This window comes from Gavia stellata, chromosome 9 (genome assembly GCF_030936135.1).
Source record: "Gavia stellata isolate bGavSte3 chromosome 9, bGavSte3.hap2, whole genome shotgun sequence".
Taxonomy (NCBI): domain Eukaryota; kingdom Metazoa; phylum Chordata; class Aves; order Gaviiformes; family Gaviidae; genus Gavia; species Gavia stellata.
The window spans coordinates 11082356-11097206 of NC_082602.1; the positions used below are offsets into that span (position 1 = coordinate 11082356).

The 14851-nt window shown below is 43.9% G+C and overlaps 1 protein-coding gene across 1 annotated transcript in view; it reads right to left on the reverse strand.

Moving 5' to 3' along the window:
• Positions 1 to 1063: 1063 nt before the first annotated feature.
• Positions 1064 to 14851, reverse strand: part of CDHR1 (cadherin related family member 1) — a 46381-nt gene continuing 32593 nt past the window's right edge. The window contains exons 14-17 of the mRNA XM_009818709.2: positions 13366 to 13433; positions 10554 to 10782; positions 9355 to 9609; positions 1064 to 1615 (exon numbers count right to left, since the gene is read on the reverse strand). Coding sequence (XP_009817011.2) covers positions 1064 to 1615; positions 9355 to 9609; positions 10554 to 10782; positions 13366 to 13433 — 1104 coding nt within the window. The remainder of the gene's footprint in view (positions 1616 to 9354; positions 9610 to 10553; positions 10783 to 13365; positions 13434 to 14851) is intronic.

The window sequence follows — 14851 nt, forward strand, 5'->3', positions numbered from 1 at the left end:
GCCAGGGACATTCCCCGACACCTCCTGCTAGCAGTGTACAAAACCAAATGATCTTTCCAGACACTTCCCTGACCGACACGGGCGACTTCCCAGCACTTGTCTATATTTTTCACTTAGCATTTTTCTCTCCGTTTTACCTTGTCTTCCCTGCTGCTTTCATCATGGCCTTCTCCTGCTGGCTTCCCCCTCATTAGGGGATGCGGTGTCAGAAGGAGGCGGTATCGAGCCAGCGCTGCTGTTGAACTTCTGCGCTGGAACCTTGCCGTAGGGGCGGAGGGAAGGCTGTGGTGGCCCTCCCGTCCCCTGATGAGCAGGCAAGTCCAGGGCAGAAGCGAAGCGCAATATCATGTCAATGCACTCCGGCAAAACCCAGCATCAGCTGCAGGAAAATGAAGACCTTCTCCAAGCCTGCCCGCTTACCTTTTGGGAATGAAGGTACTCAGGCCAACAGCACATCAGCTGTTGCAAAGCGCGTCGCACCCTGAGGGCAGCAGGTACCACCTAGGGCAGCAGGTGCCAGCTACGCGCTACCCTCTTGCAGCGCGCGGTGTCACTGCTGTGGGAGAGCTGCACATCGACTCAGTGCTGGTGCCACAGCCAGGCCAACGCCTTCAAAAGTGGGTCTGGGATTTGAAGTGATGGGTTTTGGGACACCTCAAACCCACCTGCCAGACTGGGTCAGAAGTGGCATCCCCCGGTGCCTTGGCTGCAGAGCACCTTGTTTGAAAACCAGGACTCTGCGTAGGGACCTCCAAAACGGGGACAACCTGAATCCCCGTTCACCTGGGGAGACTGTGGCTGGTGCGAGGGTACTCAGCACCCTGGTCAGACAGCTGCAGGGAGGGACCAGCACTGGGACACAAGCCGAAGGAACTGCAGTCGCAACTGGACACAGACCACAGCGTTTGCTATGGGTGGGGTGACTCCGTAGCACGTAACACTTGCAGAAGGTGAGAAGCTGCTCTCAGTTCACAGGGTGCTGACAGACACGGGGAAGACCACAGCACATAAATATACCCACGCACAGCCACAATCCACAGTCTCTGGGGGCTGCCAAGAGCGCCTAGATGTGGTGCTCACCGATAGCTGCGTTCCTCTTCTCAAACTTCATTTTGAGCTCTGACACAAGGGCATTGTGGGCGCTGCCATGACCTTTCTTCTTCAGCTGCTTGTTTATAAACTTGGGGGTGAGGGAGCCAGACACGGTTGGCACCCGCCACCCCGGGGCGTCTCCCCTGGGAGCCAGGGCGGGGGGCGGCGGGGGCAAGGGGGCGGTCGGCGGCACGGGGACAACCTGGATGTTGTTGTTGCTGTTCTCGTTGTGTAGGCTCTTGGCATCATCCTCAACGACAAACTTCTCTGCAGCATTGCTGGGCCTCTTGAACTTCAGCCACTCCATCCTGATGGTCCGGGACTGCGGGGTCTGTCTCTTTTTTATGATCCTTCTTACCGGCATGATTTTGTTGGACCGTTTATTGCGCCAGAACATGGCAGTAGAGATCATTATAGTTATCAGCACCATTATGCCCATGACACCAGCTAGCACTCCTAAGGCTTTCATGGGGTTATCTTTAGTTTGCATCAAAAAGGCGGCCATAGGCCCTTTGTGAAGAGTCTGTAAAAGAGTACAAAGAAAACACATGACTTACTCTATGGGACAGACAGTGACCCAGAAATTTCATTTGTCCAAAATACGTAACAAGCAGGGCTGACCAATGGAAGTTGTCTCTAACAAAAATGAGCGTCAAAGAGCCAGTCCAGGTTTGGAGAATTTAGATGGAGCAGGAGACTGGACAAGCATTACAGTATTGTGAGATGGACGACTGTTGAACACAAAAGTTTACAGGAGTATTACCGCCAAATTAGGATGGATTCCTGCGTGTCACCATAGTGTTTGTTTAACTTGCAAGAACTGAGCAAGAAAATAATTAGCTCCGGGATCTGCAGCTGTATTGTCGTACTACATTTCAGAGTTAATTTCCTAGGAATAATACTGTTGAACCCGAACAGAAGTTTATGAGTAGAAAATGATCTTTCAAGAACAGTTGCAGGTGATACGGTGATGCAGTTTATAGGACTATTACCAAGCATGGCATTAAAAAGATTATGAGAAAACTTCACTTTATAAAATTATAGTGTACAAATGAGAAGTTAGCAGGTATGTACTGCATTCTGTTTTCAAGTACTCTTTTACAGACATAACAAAACTCTTTGAGGTAGGGGACATGAGTAGAGCTAAAGAGCTTTGTTTTTAGAAATAAAAGAAATAAGCAATAACATAAGCTACATATGGCATATTAAGGACAAATGAATGGCCAGTTCACTTTGCAGCTTAGCACACTGTGCGCCTTGGAGGTCCCCGTATAATTTTGCGGATTTTGCCCTGCGGGTGGAGCCTGGATCTTTTCACACTTTTCCAGTACATGATGGTGGAGATCACCATTGTTACAGAAATGGTGGAAAGGACGCCACTCAGGCAAATTCCAAATATTGTCCATGGACGTTTCTTGAGGCCTAAAATATAGGATTTTACCCTGGACTTGATCTGGAAATATCAAAAATAAGAGAAATGGTCAACCCTCACATAGTTGTATTTGAAAGAGGCCAGTATCTATTAAAATTACAACTAGGGAACTAGGGTAAAATGTGTACAGGATAGAGAGCATGTAAAATAAAGAGAGCTAAGTGTTGAACTAGGCACAGGAGAGGAGACAGTTACCATGATATGGAACTGAATCCAGAAACACTAAAAGAAGTTAGGAAGCATGTACAAACACCTGTTTGATCAGGGAATAAAAGGTAGCAGTGTGGCACCCTTATTCATGGCATGGTAGTCCACCCTTGGACTACATTTTCAAGAGAAGTTCATAATGAATACAAGCTCCTGCAAGGGTATCTGGACAGAGAGTAGTGTTGTGCAAGGCCAGGAGATCCTTCAGAAACGGCATATTCACTAGCAGGTTTGTTTACCAAGAGCTGGTCATAAAGCTAAGTGCGTCTGTGGAGAGACAGGACTACCCTCCATGCCCCACTCCTCTGGCCTCGACTCCAGGAGGGAATCATCACCCAAACTTTGCATGTCTAGCAACAGGCTATCTGCATTTTAGTCAGCAGTCTAAAGCTCCCAGCTTTTAGTCAATGGGGAGAAAAGGACAACTCCAGAGTAGTAGTCACCACATGCTAAAATAGGTATCAAAGACAGTGAGTATGAGGAGAGCCTTGTGACTAGCTTGGACTTGAACCTCTGACTTTTATACATTTGAAGTGAGATCAGATGGATTTCCCTGTATAACTCTAAATTAGGATGCTCATCTCTTTACCCTCCCCAGTCTGTGGAGGGAGATGACTAGGAGTATCCCCAAAGGATGCTTCAGAGTACCTCTTGTCATGTATTACACAGGAACACTATTTATTTTTAAATCACATCCCTAAACTTAGGGAATATAAATTCATTAATGCACACCCCATTATCTTGCTTCACTTCTGTATTTTCACAACCTACCTCGAACACATTATCCAAGACCACTCTTCCCCTACCCTGAATATTTCCTATTGCCAAAGGGAAATGGGCGAAGAAATGCTATTGAAACTCATGGACCACATTACCTTACAGGTAGTGACCAATTTCCATCATTTTGCTGTGCAAAGAGTTTTTTCATTATTTAATTAGGAATGGACCTAAGCTAGAAACCAAAAGCAGAGCAGCCGGCGACTTTGGTGGAACTTGGATTCACATCAGCTTTGCTGTTCTGCATTACATGGATTTTGTATACTTAAATCCCATCAGATGACAAAAATTCTACCCTGGCTTACTTAACTTCATGTGAAGGTCTGATGAATTAAGTGTCAGATAAACCCTGCTAAGTAGTGCATGACCTGAAATGAGTCCACTTATTATGAGTATTGTCAAGATGTATTTTGTACCAAGGCACTGATGGCTAAATAGTATAGGACCAACACGAGAAGAAAGATGACATATACTTAAGAAGATCCTGTATCTCAGTAATAATTATTTGACTAGCTATTTGAAAACCTTGAATAAATGGGATTAGACAGAAGTACATGTCTATGTTGCCAGTGTACAACAGCTGCAGGGGTAAGAACTGATGGAAATCGTATGGGGAGTTTTGGAATTCGGCTTTGTTCATCTCCCCCTTGGCTCACCAAGTTTGGCACGTGTTCAGAGCTTCCAGTTATGAAGAGGTGATTAATATCAAAACTAAAACCATCAGTAGTTAGCTGGCTCAGCCTATATTCTAGTTACTGGGCCTGTACTATACAAAGCTTTGCCTAGAATCGGCCTTGGATAACAACTCTTCTGTAATGCCTGCATAAAAACATAAGGCATTTTGTAAGCATACAGGGGCACAATTTCTGCCCGTCACGGCCATGACACTCACAGGATAAATAGAAGGAATAACTTGCAAAACAGGCCTGGAACAGCATCATCTTAGCCAGCCTGCAGAGAGGCTTATGTAAGTGCATTTGTCACCAAAAAGTTTTGCAATTTTGTCTGTGTCATCACTGTGGCCCAGTCAGTTAACACACAGACGAGAGAGATCCGAGCACCCACTGACAGTGAAAGTCTGGGAGCGTTTGGACACCTAAGTTTAAGTGCTTTGGCTCTGATCACTACCCTGCACATCCAAAACACCTTCAAGTCATTGTATCGATTACCAACAGTGCCTCAGACTGGGTCAACAAATAGTGCCACTTTGTAATTTATTTCGCTGCTGTTTTTTTCCCCGAGAGGCATGCTGCATTTTGAAGAGTACTGATTTTTCTTGTAAACATTAAAAAAAAGTAGATACACAATGAAATGAAAGCTGGTATGGAAAGCACTGGCATATTTCCGTGAGCCAAAACCTGGAAGAAATGCTCTCTTAATAGCCATCAAAGGAGTTAAAATACCACTGCTCACAAAATACAATGCTCTGCTGGTTTTTTGCTGTGACTTCACAGTTTTAATGAGCACAGAAGGGTTGGAGACAATTAGAAGGTTACAGAACCATGGCAGAAGTTTGGAAGTAGCTAAGCTGTTCGTATGAGCTTCGAGAAAGGAGAAGTCTAATCCTGGGACAAGAATACAATTAAAAAGATTAAAGCAACTGTTTGGATTAAAAGATGTCATCACCTATTTTTTATTTAACGGGCACATATGGTCCCTTGCAGAACCCTTGTGACTGTCTGTCCCCTCCAGAGAAGCTCCTCAGCCCAAGTCCCGCAGGGTGCAGAAGTGTCCAGCAGTCACTGGGAGAGGCTCTAACATCGACACGTGCCTGTGAAGCTGGTTTCATAAGACCCAGCACCATGCAGTTTCAGTGGAGATAGGTGCTTTCAGGCTGCGTACCTGAAGGGCAGGCTGTGGAAAACACCCCTCTGCAGCACATGGGGCTTATTCTTGCCATCCTTCCTCCACAGTGGCTTCCTTCTCAGAAACCTGACTTTTCCAAAGAGGATGCCCATGTCTCTCTGCTGCTGAAATGATGACTTACTTCCTTTGTTTTTCTCTCTCCTGCCACAAGTTTGCAGTGTGCAGACATCCACACCTCCTGGCAGCTTGTCAAGAGCCTTTCATAGCGCATGGCTTGCAGCGAGCAGAACAAGTGGGCAGCGTATCCAGAAGTTGGACCCAAGAGGACTGTGTGGTTGAGCTGTCCAGGCACGAGACCAGCTGAGGCTCACCAGCTGTGTTTAGAAGTCTAAGTAAGCAGGCAGAGACGTTAAGAACCCAAGCTATCGCAGATTATAGACAACTCAGGCTGTGTCGACTTGAGCAATGCACAATGAACCAGCTGGTTCTGAGGAGCCCACGTCCACATATTCAGCACTTCTGCGGTTTTGCTTCAGATTGCTCTAGCCTGGTTGCAGGATCGGACTGCCTGCTAGCGCCAAAGCACATTAGATATGCTCCCCAAACACATTTTTTTCTGAAAGAAGTCCACTTTGTGTGCTTGGAGCTATCTGAGGCATGAGCCATCCCACAGTATGTGGGGATGATCAGGAGATTTGCTTCAGAAGTAACTCCTGATCCAAGGTAGAACACAAGCTGGCCCCTCCAGTGCTTATCCCAAAGAGCAGTGCTCTCACCGTATATGAAGGCTGCATTTACATCACTTTGCAACACAAACATGAGCATGGGGCAAGACTTCTCAAATCAACCCAACCTTCTCTGAACAATTTTTTTCAAGGTCCATGTAACGGTGGAAAGAAGGGCAAACTGCTCTGCAAACATGACTAAGGATGTTTAGTGCCATCAGCAATCACAGTTCCCATAGTTGCAGGGTTAGTACGAGAGAGGAGGCGATATCCACATTAATTCACAGAAGGTATTTGTTGAACATTTCAATTGGGGGAATCTAAAACCGAGACTCACCAGCTATATTTAGAAGTCTAAATGAGTGACCCAAGCTATTCAGAACTACAGATTATGCTGTCTAAATGTGGATTTAAGCCTCAGTCCATGAAGAGGTTTAAATAAATGCCCCCATATACTTGCAGAACCTCAGTAGATTCATGAAGAGGCAGAGGGATCCCTCCATCAGGCCAACCTTCAGGATCAGGAGTGGGAATCAGCTTTCTGTGGAAATCTCGGACAGCAGGAATAGATTTTTGAGTGAGACATAAGGGTGAAAAAAGAGTGGCTTTTTCAGCATTTGTTTCTTATTCTGTTGAGAAAGGATAGGAGATTAACAGATGCCACTCAATACCAATTTCCATAAAACCAGACTCAGTTAAATTAAAAGGCCTCTGGAATTTTTTATCACTGTATTGTTGCAAGAGCTAAAGGTCCTTTTGATGTGCAATACTGCTGAACTTAGCCACAAGGCATCTATCTCGAAGGGCACAGCCTTGCGCTAATTACAGTGGTAAATGTTAATCAGAAAATATGCCTGTTTAATTACTTGGTGTGATTAACACTGCAGGAAACCTCTAGAGGATGCATTCAAAAATATCCTCCTTATCCAAAATCAGTAATACATAAATGCCCACCAAACAGCTAACTAAAAGAGACTTTGTATAGCTGGAGCACAGAGGGATGAAATGTGCCCATATACCAAGAGACTGTTTTCTTCACAAAGTGTTAGCAGTGACTGTGCTATCTCTGGGACGCAGGGAGTGACCAAGGGCTTTGTACACTGGCACTGCATCTCACTCACATGCAAGCTGAAATTTGAGAGTGGTTTTTGCAAGGAGATATGATGTTCTTGGATAAAAAAAAAAGAACCCAAATCATGGCAAGCCATGTAAGAAGTAATGCAGAAATGTACAAAAGCTTATGGAGGATGCGACATCGGATCAGTAGTGCAGATCCTGCTGAAGAGACCTGATCAACTGAAGAAAGAAGATGCTGTTGCTATCTCACGCACTGTGTTGGGACTTGGCATTGAGAAGAGCATGGGAAGAAGGGAAGAACTCTATTTGAGAGGAATCCATGTCTTCACAGTCCTCTCTGCTTCCCCTTTAGACTTTTTCAGGAGGGGCGCTCCCTCACTTTGTGCCAAATCTCTATCCCTGGAGGAGGAGAAAAGGAAACAGAGAGGGGACTTTGTATGAGACACCTTCTTTCTTCAGGTGCTGATGTTGCTTCAAGCACTAGAAGGAAATCCAGGAAACTCTTTATCCCAAAGCATCAGCTGCTCTTGTTTTCCTTCCAGATGTCCTTCATCAGCTGGTTCAGGGACACACCTTCTCCCGCCGCGGAGGAGGTGTGGGGCATCCTCCCTCCCCTCAGCCCTGTACCTTAGCCCCACATGCTAACAGAGAAGTTACTAACTCCTCCGTGAGAGGAGGGAAAGCTGGAGGCTAGATGCTGGCGGCCAACAGCGGGGACAGTGCCTGAGGCCACCTGGTGCCACGGACTCCTGCAATGTGCGCCCTGGGAGAAGCCTGGAAGCAAGGCAGGGAGGGCGGGCGCTCCCACTGCTGGCTGTTATTTGTTTCATAAAAACTGCCAAAACTTATGGTTTCCGTGGGAAATCAAAGTGTTAAGCAGTTTATTTCCTTTATATCAGTCAGAATGGCTAAACCTCTAGACTTACCACAGAGACCCAGCATGCACAGTGCCCCAGCTCCACATGGCAGAGCCTCGAAGCGGCATGCCCTGCCCACGCCGAGCCCCAGTGCTGCACGGCAGCTTTCGTGGAGCCTGCAGCAGGGCTGGCCGGCCCCGACAGGCAGCCCCATGCCAGGCACCCCCTCTGCTAGGGCAGACCCCAGTCCCCCGGCAGTCCTGGCTGGGCAGGCACTGACAACAGACCCCGGGGGTCACTCCTGTGCTGCTGGTGGCTAAGTTTACCTTGCCGACGAGCACAAGTGTTCTCTGCAGACAGCTTTTAACTTCCAGCAGGCTCTGAACTGTATACAAGAAGTATCATATAAATGCACCTGATAAGGAGTATCAGTGGAATAAGAAGAGATGGAGAAAACAGAGAAAGACTGTAATAGGTAAAAGAGCAGTGCGTGCATTTTGACCAAAGAAAGAGAGGGCCAGCTGCTCTCTGTAGGAAGATTTGCATCTTTGCCCAATACGTGTGTGGTCGAAAGACTGTCAGGCTAATGATGTGTTTCTCATCTACTTTAAAGCCCATTTCCTCCCTGCTGGTACCTACTTAAAGGCATGGCAAGGCAGTTACAATAAATAAGAATCATGCAAGCGTGCGCTGCTCACCATAAATTGCTGCTTGTTCTTCGGTTGATGTAAAAGTTGGACTAACGGGAAACTCTCAACCTATGTGTGCTATCTTTTAGAGTTTTCTTGTTTCATCTGCTGATAGTACTGCAGTTATTAAACTCACATCCCAAATTCTATGTACTTTAAAGCATTTCTGTAAAGTTTTCTCACTTATCATATATCACTTATGTTGACTTGCAAAACTGGTCTGATATATTGCACTCTGGCCCCAGCTACTTTCCACTCACTTTTTGTAGGGGAAAAAGATTGTTCTCTTCTCCTGAATGAACATAAAAAAAATCAGAAATTTAGCAGTCAGGATTTACCTTTACTCTCAGGAGCCTACAGTCCTCAATTTGCATCTATCTCTAACAACCAGATGCAAGAAACTCATCTCCCAACCACATGATGCTCCTACCTTTGTACCTTTGCAATTTCTCTGATCAAAATGTCTTTTACATTTGTGGCTGTAGAATCCAGCTTCACCACAAGGCTCTAGAAACACTCTACAAAACAGACCTAGCTAGAAAGGAGAAACAATGGTTGGCAACTTTATTGCTGTGGATTTCAACTCCTGAAGCATCTTTAAAGTAGTCTCAGAAATGGAGCAAGCAGTGACTCCTCTTTGATGCCTCCCAAGGATCATATCACACAAGGATTTTTCTAAAACATTTGCTTACCTCCTCTGTGATATCAATCTTCAGAACTGCCGTGGTACTGAAGGATGGGGAGCCTCGGTCTTTGGCCTGCACCACCACTGACCATATGCAGTCTTTGTTCTTTGTGATGTTGTGGATGATGTCCAGGGAACGGATATAGGATTTCAGCTTGATTTCCCCAGTGCTTTGGTCTATATCAAACACATTGGCTGGATCTGCTTGCATGATGGAATAATCCACAATGTTGTTGGGTTCTTCTGCATCTTGATCTATAGCCTGGTAGGGGAAGTGTAAAGAACAAAGATGTTACTGTTTGTATCTTTGCTGGAAGACAAAACTCTAAAAGTTTCTGAGCATTCATTTCTGATAACATCCATGCTGTGAGATGACTGACTAGGCTGGTTTTGATTCATCTTGGAAACAGTATCCCCTTTTCTGGTATCAGCTATGCAACATTTTCTAGTGAAAAACAGCAGGACTAGAGTTCTTTTTGTATAAGCGATTTCTATTTGAGATTAAATAAAATCAGAGGAAAAACAGAACTGTAACCTATCTGTAGAATGCAAATGGTCCACTGCTGGGGAGTTTCTCATACAGCGTGGGGGACAAACGTGAAGTGAATAGAGAACAATGGGATTAGCTCCACACTATAACCTATAGCTGCCTTAATTTTTGTGCTGTGGTATTTATTCTACTAATACTAGGTGTTGTGTAATCAGGCTTCACTATATGCATTCAAATAGGTGTAACATAGGATGTTCTGCTCCTTTGCTTATGAATTGTTATTGCATTTTTTTTTACCTCCTGTTTCACGCTGGATGACTGAATACAATTCTGCAAAGCGAAGGGAAAGAAGTTGTGTGGTTGAGCAGAAAGGCGTGGCAGGAAGGTTAAGTATTCAAAACCCTGTACTTTCATTCACTCATCTTATTTGGGCTTCTTATGATTACTGTATAATCCAGGATCCTCCACCAGCTGATGGTTCAAATACTGTAACAGAACTTTATCTTTTGCCTATAGAATTTATTTCTCCTTCTTAGCAGTCTGTAAATACTATCATTCCACACATTAATCCATTTGTTACATACAAATGGATGTGCAAAATAAAGCCCCAGGAAAAACCAACTTTCAGGCATTTATCATGATCCCTGAGCAATAAACAGCAGTGCTGGGGCTTTTCCAAAGCACTCAGCCTTGTGACACACTGTGTTGTCTCTCACCTCTATCTTCACTGGTGACCCGATGATCATCGTCTTTTCCTGGATGTTTTCATTGAACTCTGGAGAGTGGTCGTTGACATCTAGCACAGTGATAAACACTTCAGCCAAGCTGTATTTCCCATCTGTGTCCTCTGCCTTCACATAGAAATTATACTTTGAGTTCACTTCAGCATCTAACACAGCCCAGGGCTGGGTGTAAATTATACCTGTTGATGGGTGGATTAGGAACCTGGAAAAGAAGCAAGGGAAGACACTTGGGCTTTTTGGTCACTTAATGTGTGTTTACAGCCTGGGGCAAAGGTGGGCTCTAAATATTGAAATGCTGTGCCCAAAGACTGGTACTCTCCACCTAACTCCTGTCTGCCTGATGTTTCCAAATCATTCACTCTACCTATTTTTGGCTAGTTCCTTTAGGCTTGAAAACCAGAGAACTATCAGTGTCTGGTGTTTTTCTATCTATGCTGCATTCGCCATTTTAGCTGCATTTTAGTTAAAGCCTTTGTCCTCGATAAATGCTCAGTGTGATGGCCTTCTCACAGAGTGATTTCTTTGTGTTAAAACATTAAGGAACTGCCTATTTTTTTCAGTTTGTAAGTACAATGTATTAGATTATGTCCTGCATATATTAAGATTGATTGATATCACCTCAATAGCTAATGGAAGTGTGCTGCATATCATATTTAAGCTCTTCACTTCTCAGAATGGGTAAGAAAAATGGCTGCTCTCAAATCCCCCAAAGTGCAGGGCAAATTATCTCCTCCAAAAATAACCATTTTTCCATAGACTGGCACTGGGATGGAGTGGGTGTTCAGATTTATCTGTAGCAAGTTCAATTCTACACATTTGTAATTACTGAGACACTGTCAATTGTCAGCCAAAAGCTTGGATTTATATAGAAGATACCAACGCAGTGTCTTTTTAAAATGGACTGCCAGTGTAGGCTCCAGGCAGTAGGGTTTTTAACAGATGAAAAGTTTTATATACCCTTTAATTAACGTACAGAATAACAAAATATTTTCTGTATTCCAACTGCGAACACAACTGAGAGTGATTATAAAAGGGGCACTTAATAATCCAAAATCTTCAATTGTTTTCATTACCCTGTTAAATACAAATACAAGTCTTGATGAAAGCCGAGACCTGGAGGTGGAATAGAGCTGTGCAAACTCTTGGTAGGAGGCAGTGCCTTTGCTGAGTGCCTCTCCTTAGCACCCAACCCAGCCTAACCCTGCAGAGAGGACTCTCATCAACCGCATTTTAGTCGAAGAATAGAAGCACTAAGGTGTGAAGAGATTACAGCAGTGTACCCCACTCCCACTGGCAGCTTGGATGTAGGATTACCAACATATTAGTTTTATGTTCAACAGTTAACACTATTCCTCTTACTCGAGTACAACTCATTTTTCTGCCAATGCAACGGCATATCCACTGACGTAACCCCTGAGATGGAAAAAATCATGCCTCTAATTGAAACTCTTAAATCTGCATCAAACTGTGTGTTCAGCAGATCTGGAGGTCCCAGAGCTAAGAAATCAATGCAGCCTTGCAGACCCATGCCATTCTGGCACAAGGAAAAGAAAAAAAAAAAAAAATCATGCTTAAGAAGAAAAAAAAAAAAAGTCTTCACATCTTAATTTCCTCATTCAACAGCATAAGAACAGTGAGTCTGAATATTTCCCTAACTGCAATCAGAATAAAGTTGCACTCACAGATTTTTCTAAATCCTATGTCAACAACCTTCACAAGCTTCTTTGCACCAGCTGCTACATTTTAAACCTAAGAGGTCTGCCTGCATGACATGACCTTTGCCTGCTTGCCTCTATGCAGTTAGCAGCTCGCTTAAGGACTTAGGAAAGAGCTCAGAATAATCCATCCTGGAAATGCTCCCATATGTGTATCCTTCTGGCTACAGAAGAGGTTCACCCTTAACATCTTGGATTTTGATTGTGCCTTCTAAATGGCTTTGACCTTAACAAGAAGTGTTCAGCTTTATCTCCAGGTGGATAATGTACAGAGAAAAACGGACTCTGGGGATGAGTGCCTGAAAAGCTCATTCATTTCCAATATTCTGCAGCCCCACCACATCCAGCAGGAGCTGCAGGTTCCAGCAGCAATACCTGAGATGGCCAGTGATGCTAGCCATGGCTGGGAGCCCTGACCAACGGGCCAGAGCAGCTGCTGGGACGGAAGCAGTGTGGGAGAAACCGGTGTTTCAGGATGTTCTTACCCCAGCACTGTCCCCAAAGACAGGGAGAGGGAGCTAGACATCATTACGAAATCAAGTAAGCATCAGATTCCCTTCTTCCCTGATGCGGGACTATGAGGTTTAAATATATAAAATGCTTTGAACACCCAATGCAGCTGGCCTCCAAAGCTAAAGTAGATATTCTTGAAAGTCTTGTCGTCTTTGATTTATTTTGACAAGAGCTGAAACTGAACTATTTGTACAGCTATATGGAAAGGGAAGGGGAAAGAGCAAGGGATTTTTTTTCCTACAGAACTGACTTTTCACAACTTGACCAAAACCTCCTCTTTCTCTTACAAGTGTTTTTCAAATGGTGATTGAAGCTGGTACTTCAGCTGCCTTATGTCTCTTTGGGGGCTTGTGGGAAAAATTCCATGGGTTCAAGAAGCAGATGTTTAATGATCACACTAGTTTTTCTGTTGTTGTTTTCACAGAACTCACAAAGAACATGGCATAAACGTCCTTGGAAATGAGCAGGTCAAGAATGAGGCTGTTCTTTTTTTTTTAAATTCTTTTAAAACTCTGCATAAAAGTTATGTAGTTTGTTGGTTTTTTTTTTTTACTTACAGATCTGCTCCTGTTCCGTAGATAGAGTACTTGACTTCTCCCCAAAGCCCTGAATCTGGATCGGTAGCCTTAAGAAAAGAAAGTCATCCTAAATACTAAATTGCAAACAGAAATGTTTCATTTTTCTTTTAACAACAGGCCATGTAAAAACCCAAATGCTTTCCCCTCTTTTTTGACATCACATTTTTAGGGGGAAATCACATAAACAAATGTGCACCTAGAAAACTGCAAAATCTGACACAAGGCTGTCACTGGCTGTCCCAGGGAAGGTGCTGCCTCCTGGCCAGGCTGGTGCCCAGCAGCTCTAGCAGGGAGAAAGCCACTAGATGGCTCCAGCTATTGATATTTAACACATCCCTCCTCTAATAGAGATGAAGCTAATCTCAATGACACGAACAAACTGCCCACTCTCCAGCTTTCCTAATTACCAGTTAAATATTAATGTATTTTCTCTAGGCAAAATTATTTACTTTATATAGAGTATTTTTTAAACCTCTGCTTGTTTAATTGATTCAGTTTAATGAAATGCATAACAAATGTTTCAATCTATACACAATATTTCAGCTCTGCTTATATTTTAATCGCTCTTGTGCCTGTGTGACTTCTAGTAATGCAGATACTACACCAGATGATATCTTTGTTCCGGACTCTTGTTGGCTTCCTTTCTTAGCTCGGGATTAGGAAAGCTATTGATTCTGTAACAACTATTTCCATAAGCTCCTGCTTCTCTGATAGCTCTGAGGAGGCATTTATATATTATAGCATTGTATCTGGCTATCAAAATTCATGGCGGCAGTGGTTGGTTCATTGATCTTCCTGTTTAAATATTTGAAAACTGGAACAAAGTCTTTGATTCCTGCATAGTTAACATAACACACCTGCAGCCCTGCTGATAGGCGTTTTTTATTTCTTTGACATGAGCCTGTCAAATTCTCTCACCCCATAATTTTGACTGCAGTCTACTTTAGGACTGCCTAACTTTTCTGAAAACATTGGCACACCTGGGACTTCTGCCAGAATTGCCATCCTGAGTACTTCGAGAATCTCAGTTTGTCAAGTATATTCGTGAATCTGGGTTGAGTACTGAGTTGACAGCACATGACAGTAAATTTTACAGGGACTCCTCAGCTATGCTGTCCTGTGCACCTTGGCTCAGAATGGCCAGTTTTGTTGCTTTTTCGAACTTTTTTTAAATTTCTTTTTTTGCTGTCCACCTCCTAGAATTTTTTATTCCTCCTGCTGCAAAGATAGTGATGTTTGGGAGTCTCCGTTTTCTACAGCTTTCCTATTAGTTTCCTCTAATAACCTTTTCTGTATTGTTTATGTTCCACTTCTTTCATTCCTCCATCCCTAAAATTTGCCTTCAGCACTTTATTATTCTGATTATTTAATTTTCTTTCTTACTTGCAGCCAGCCTGTGCTGGAGATCTCTGGCAACCCGCCACCGTCATCCTTACCCGTGAGGCTTCTGCAAGATGACTTGCAT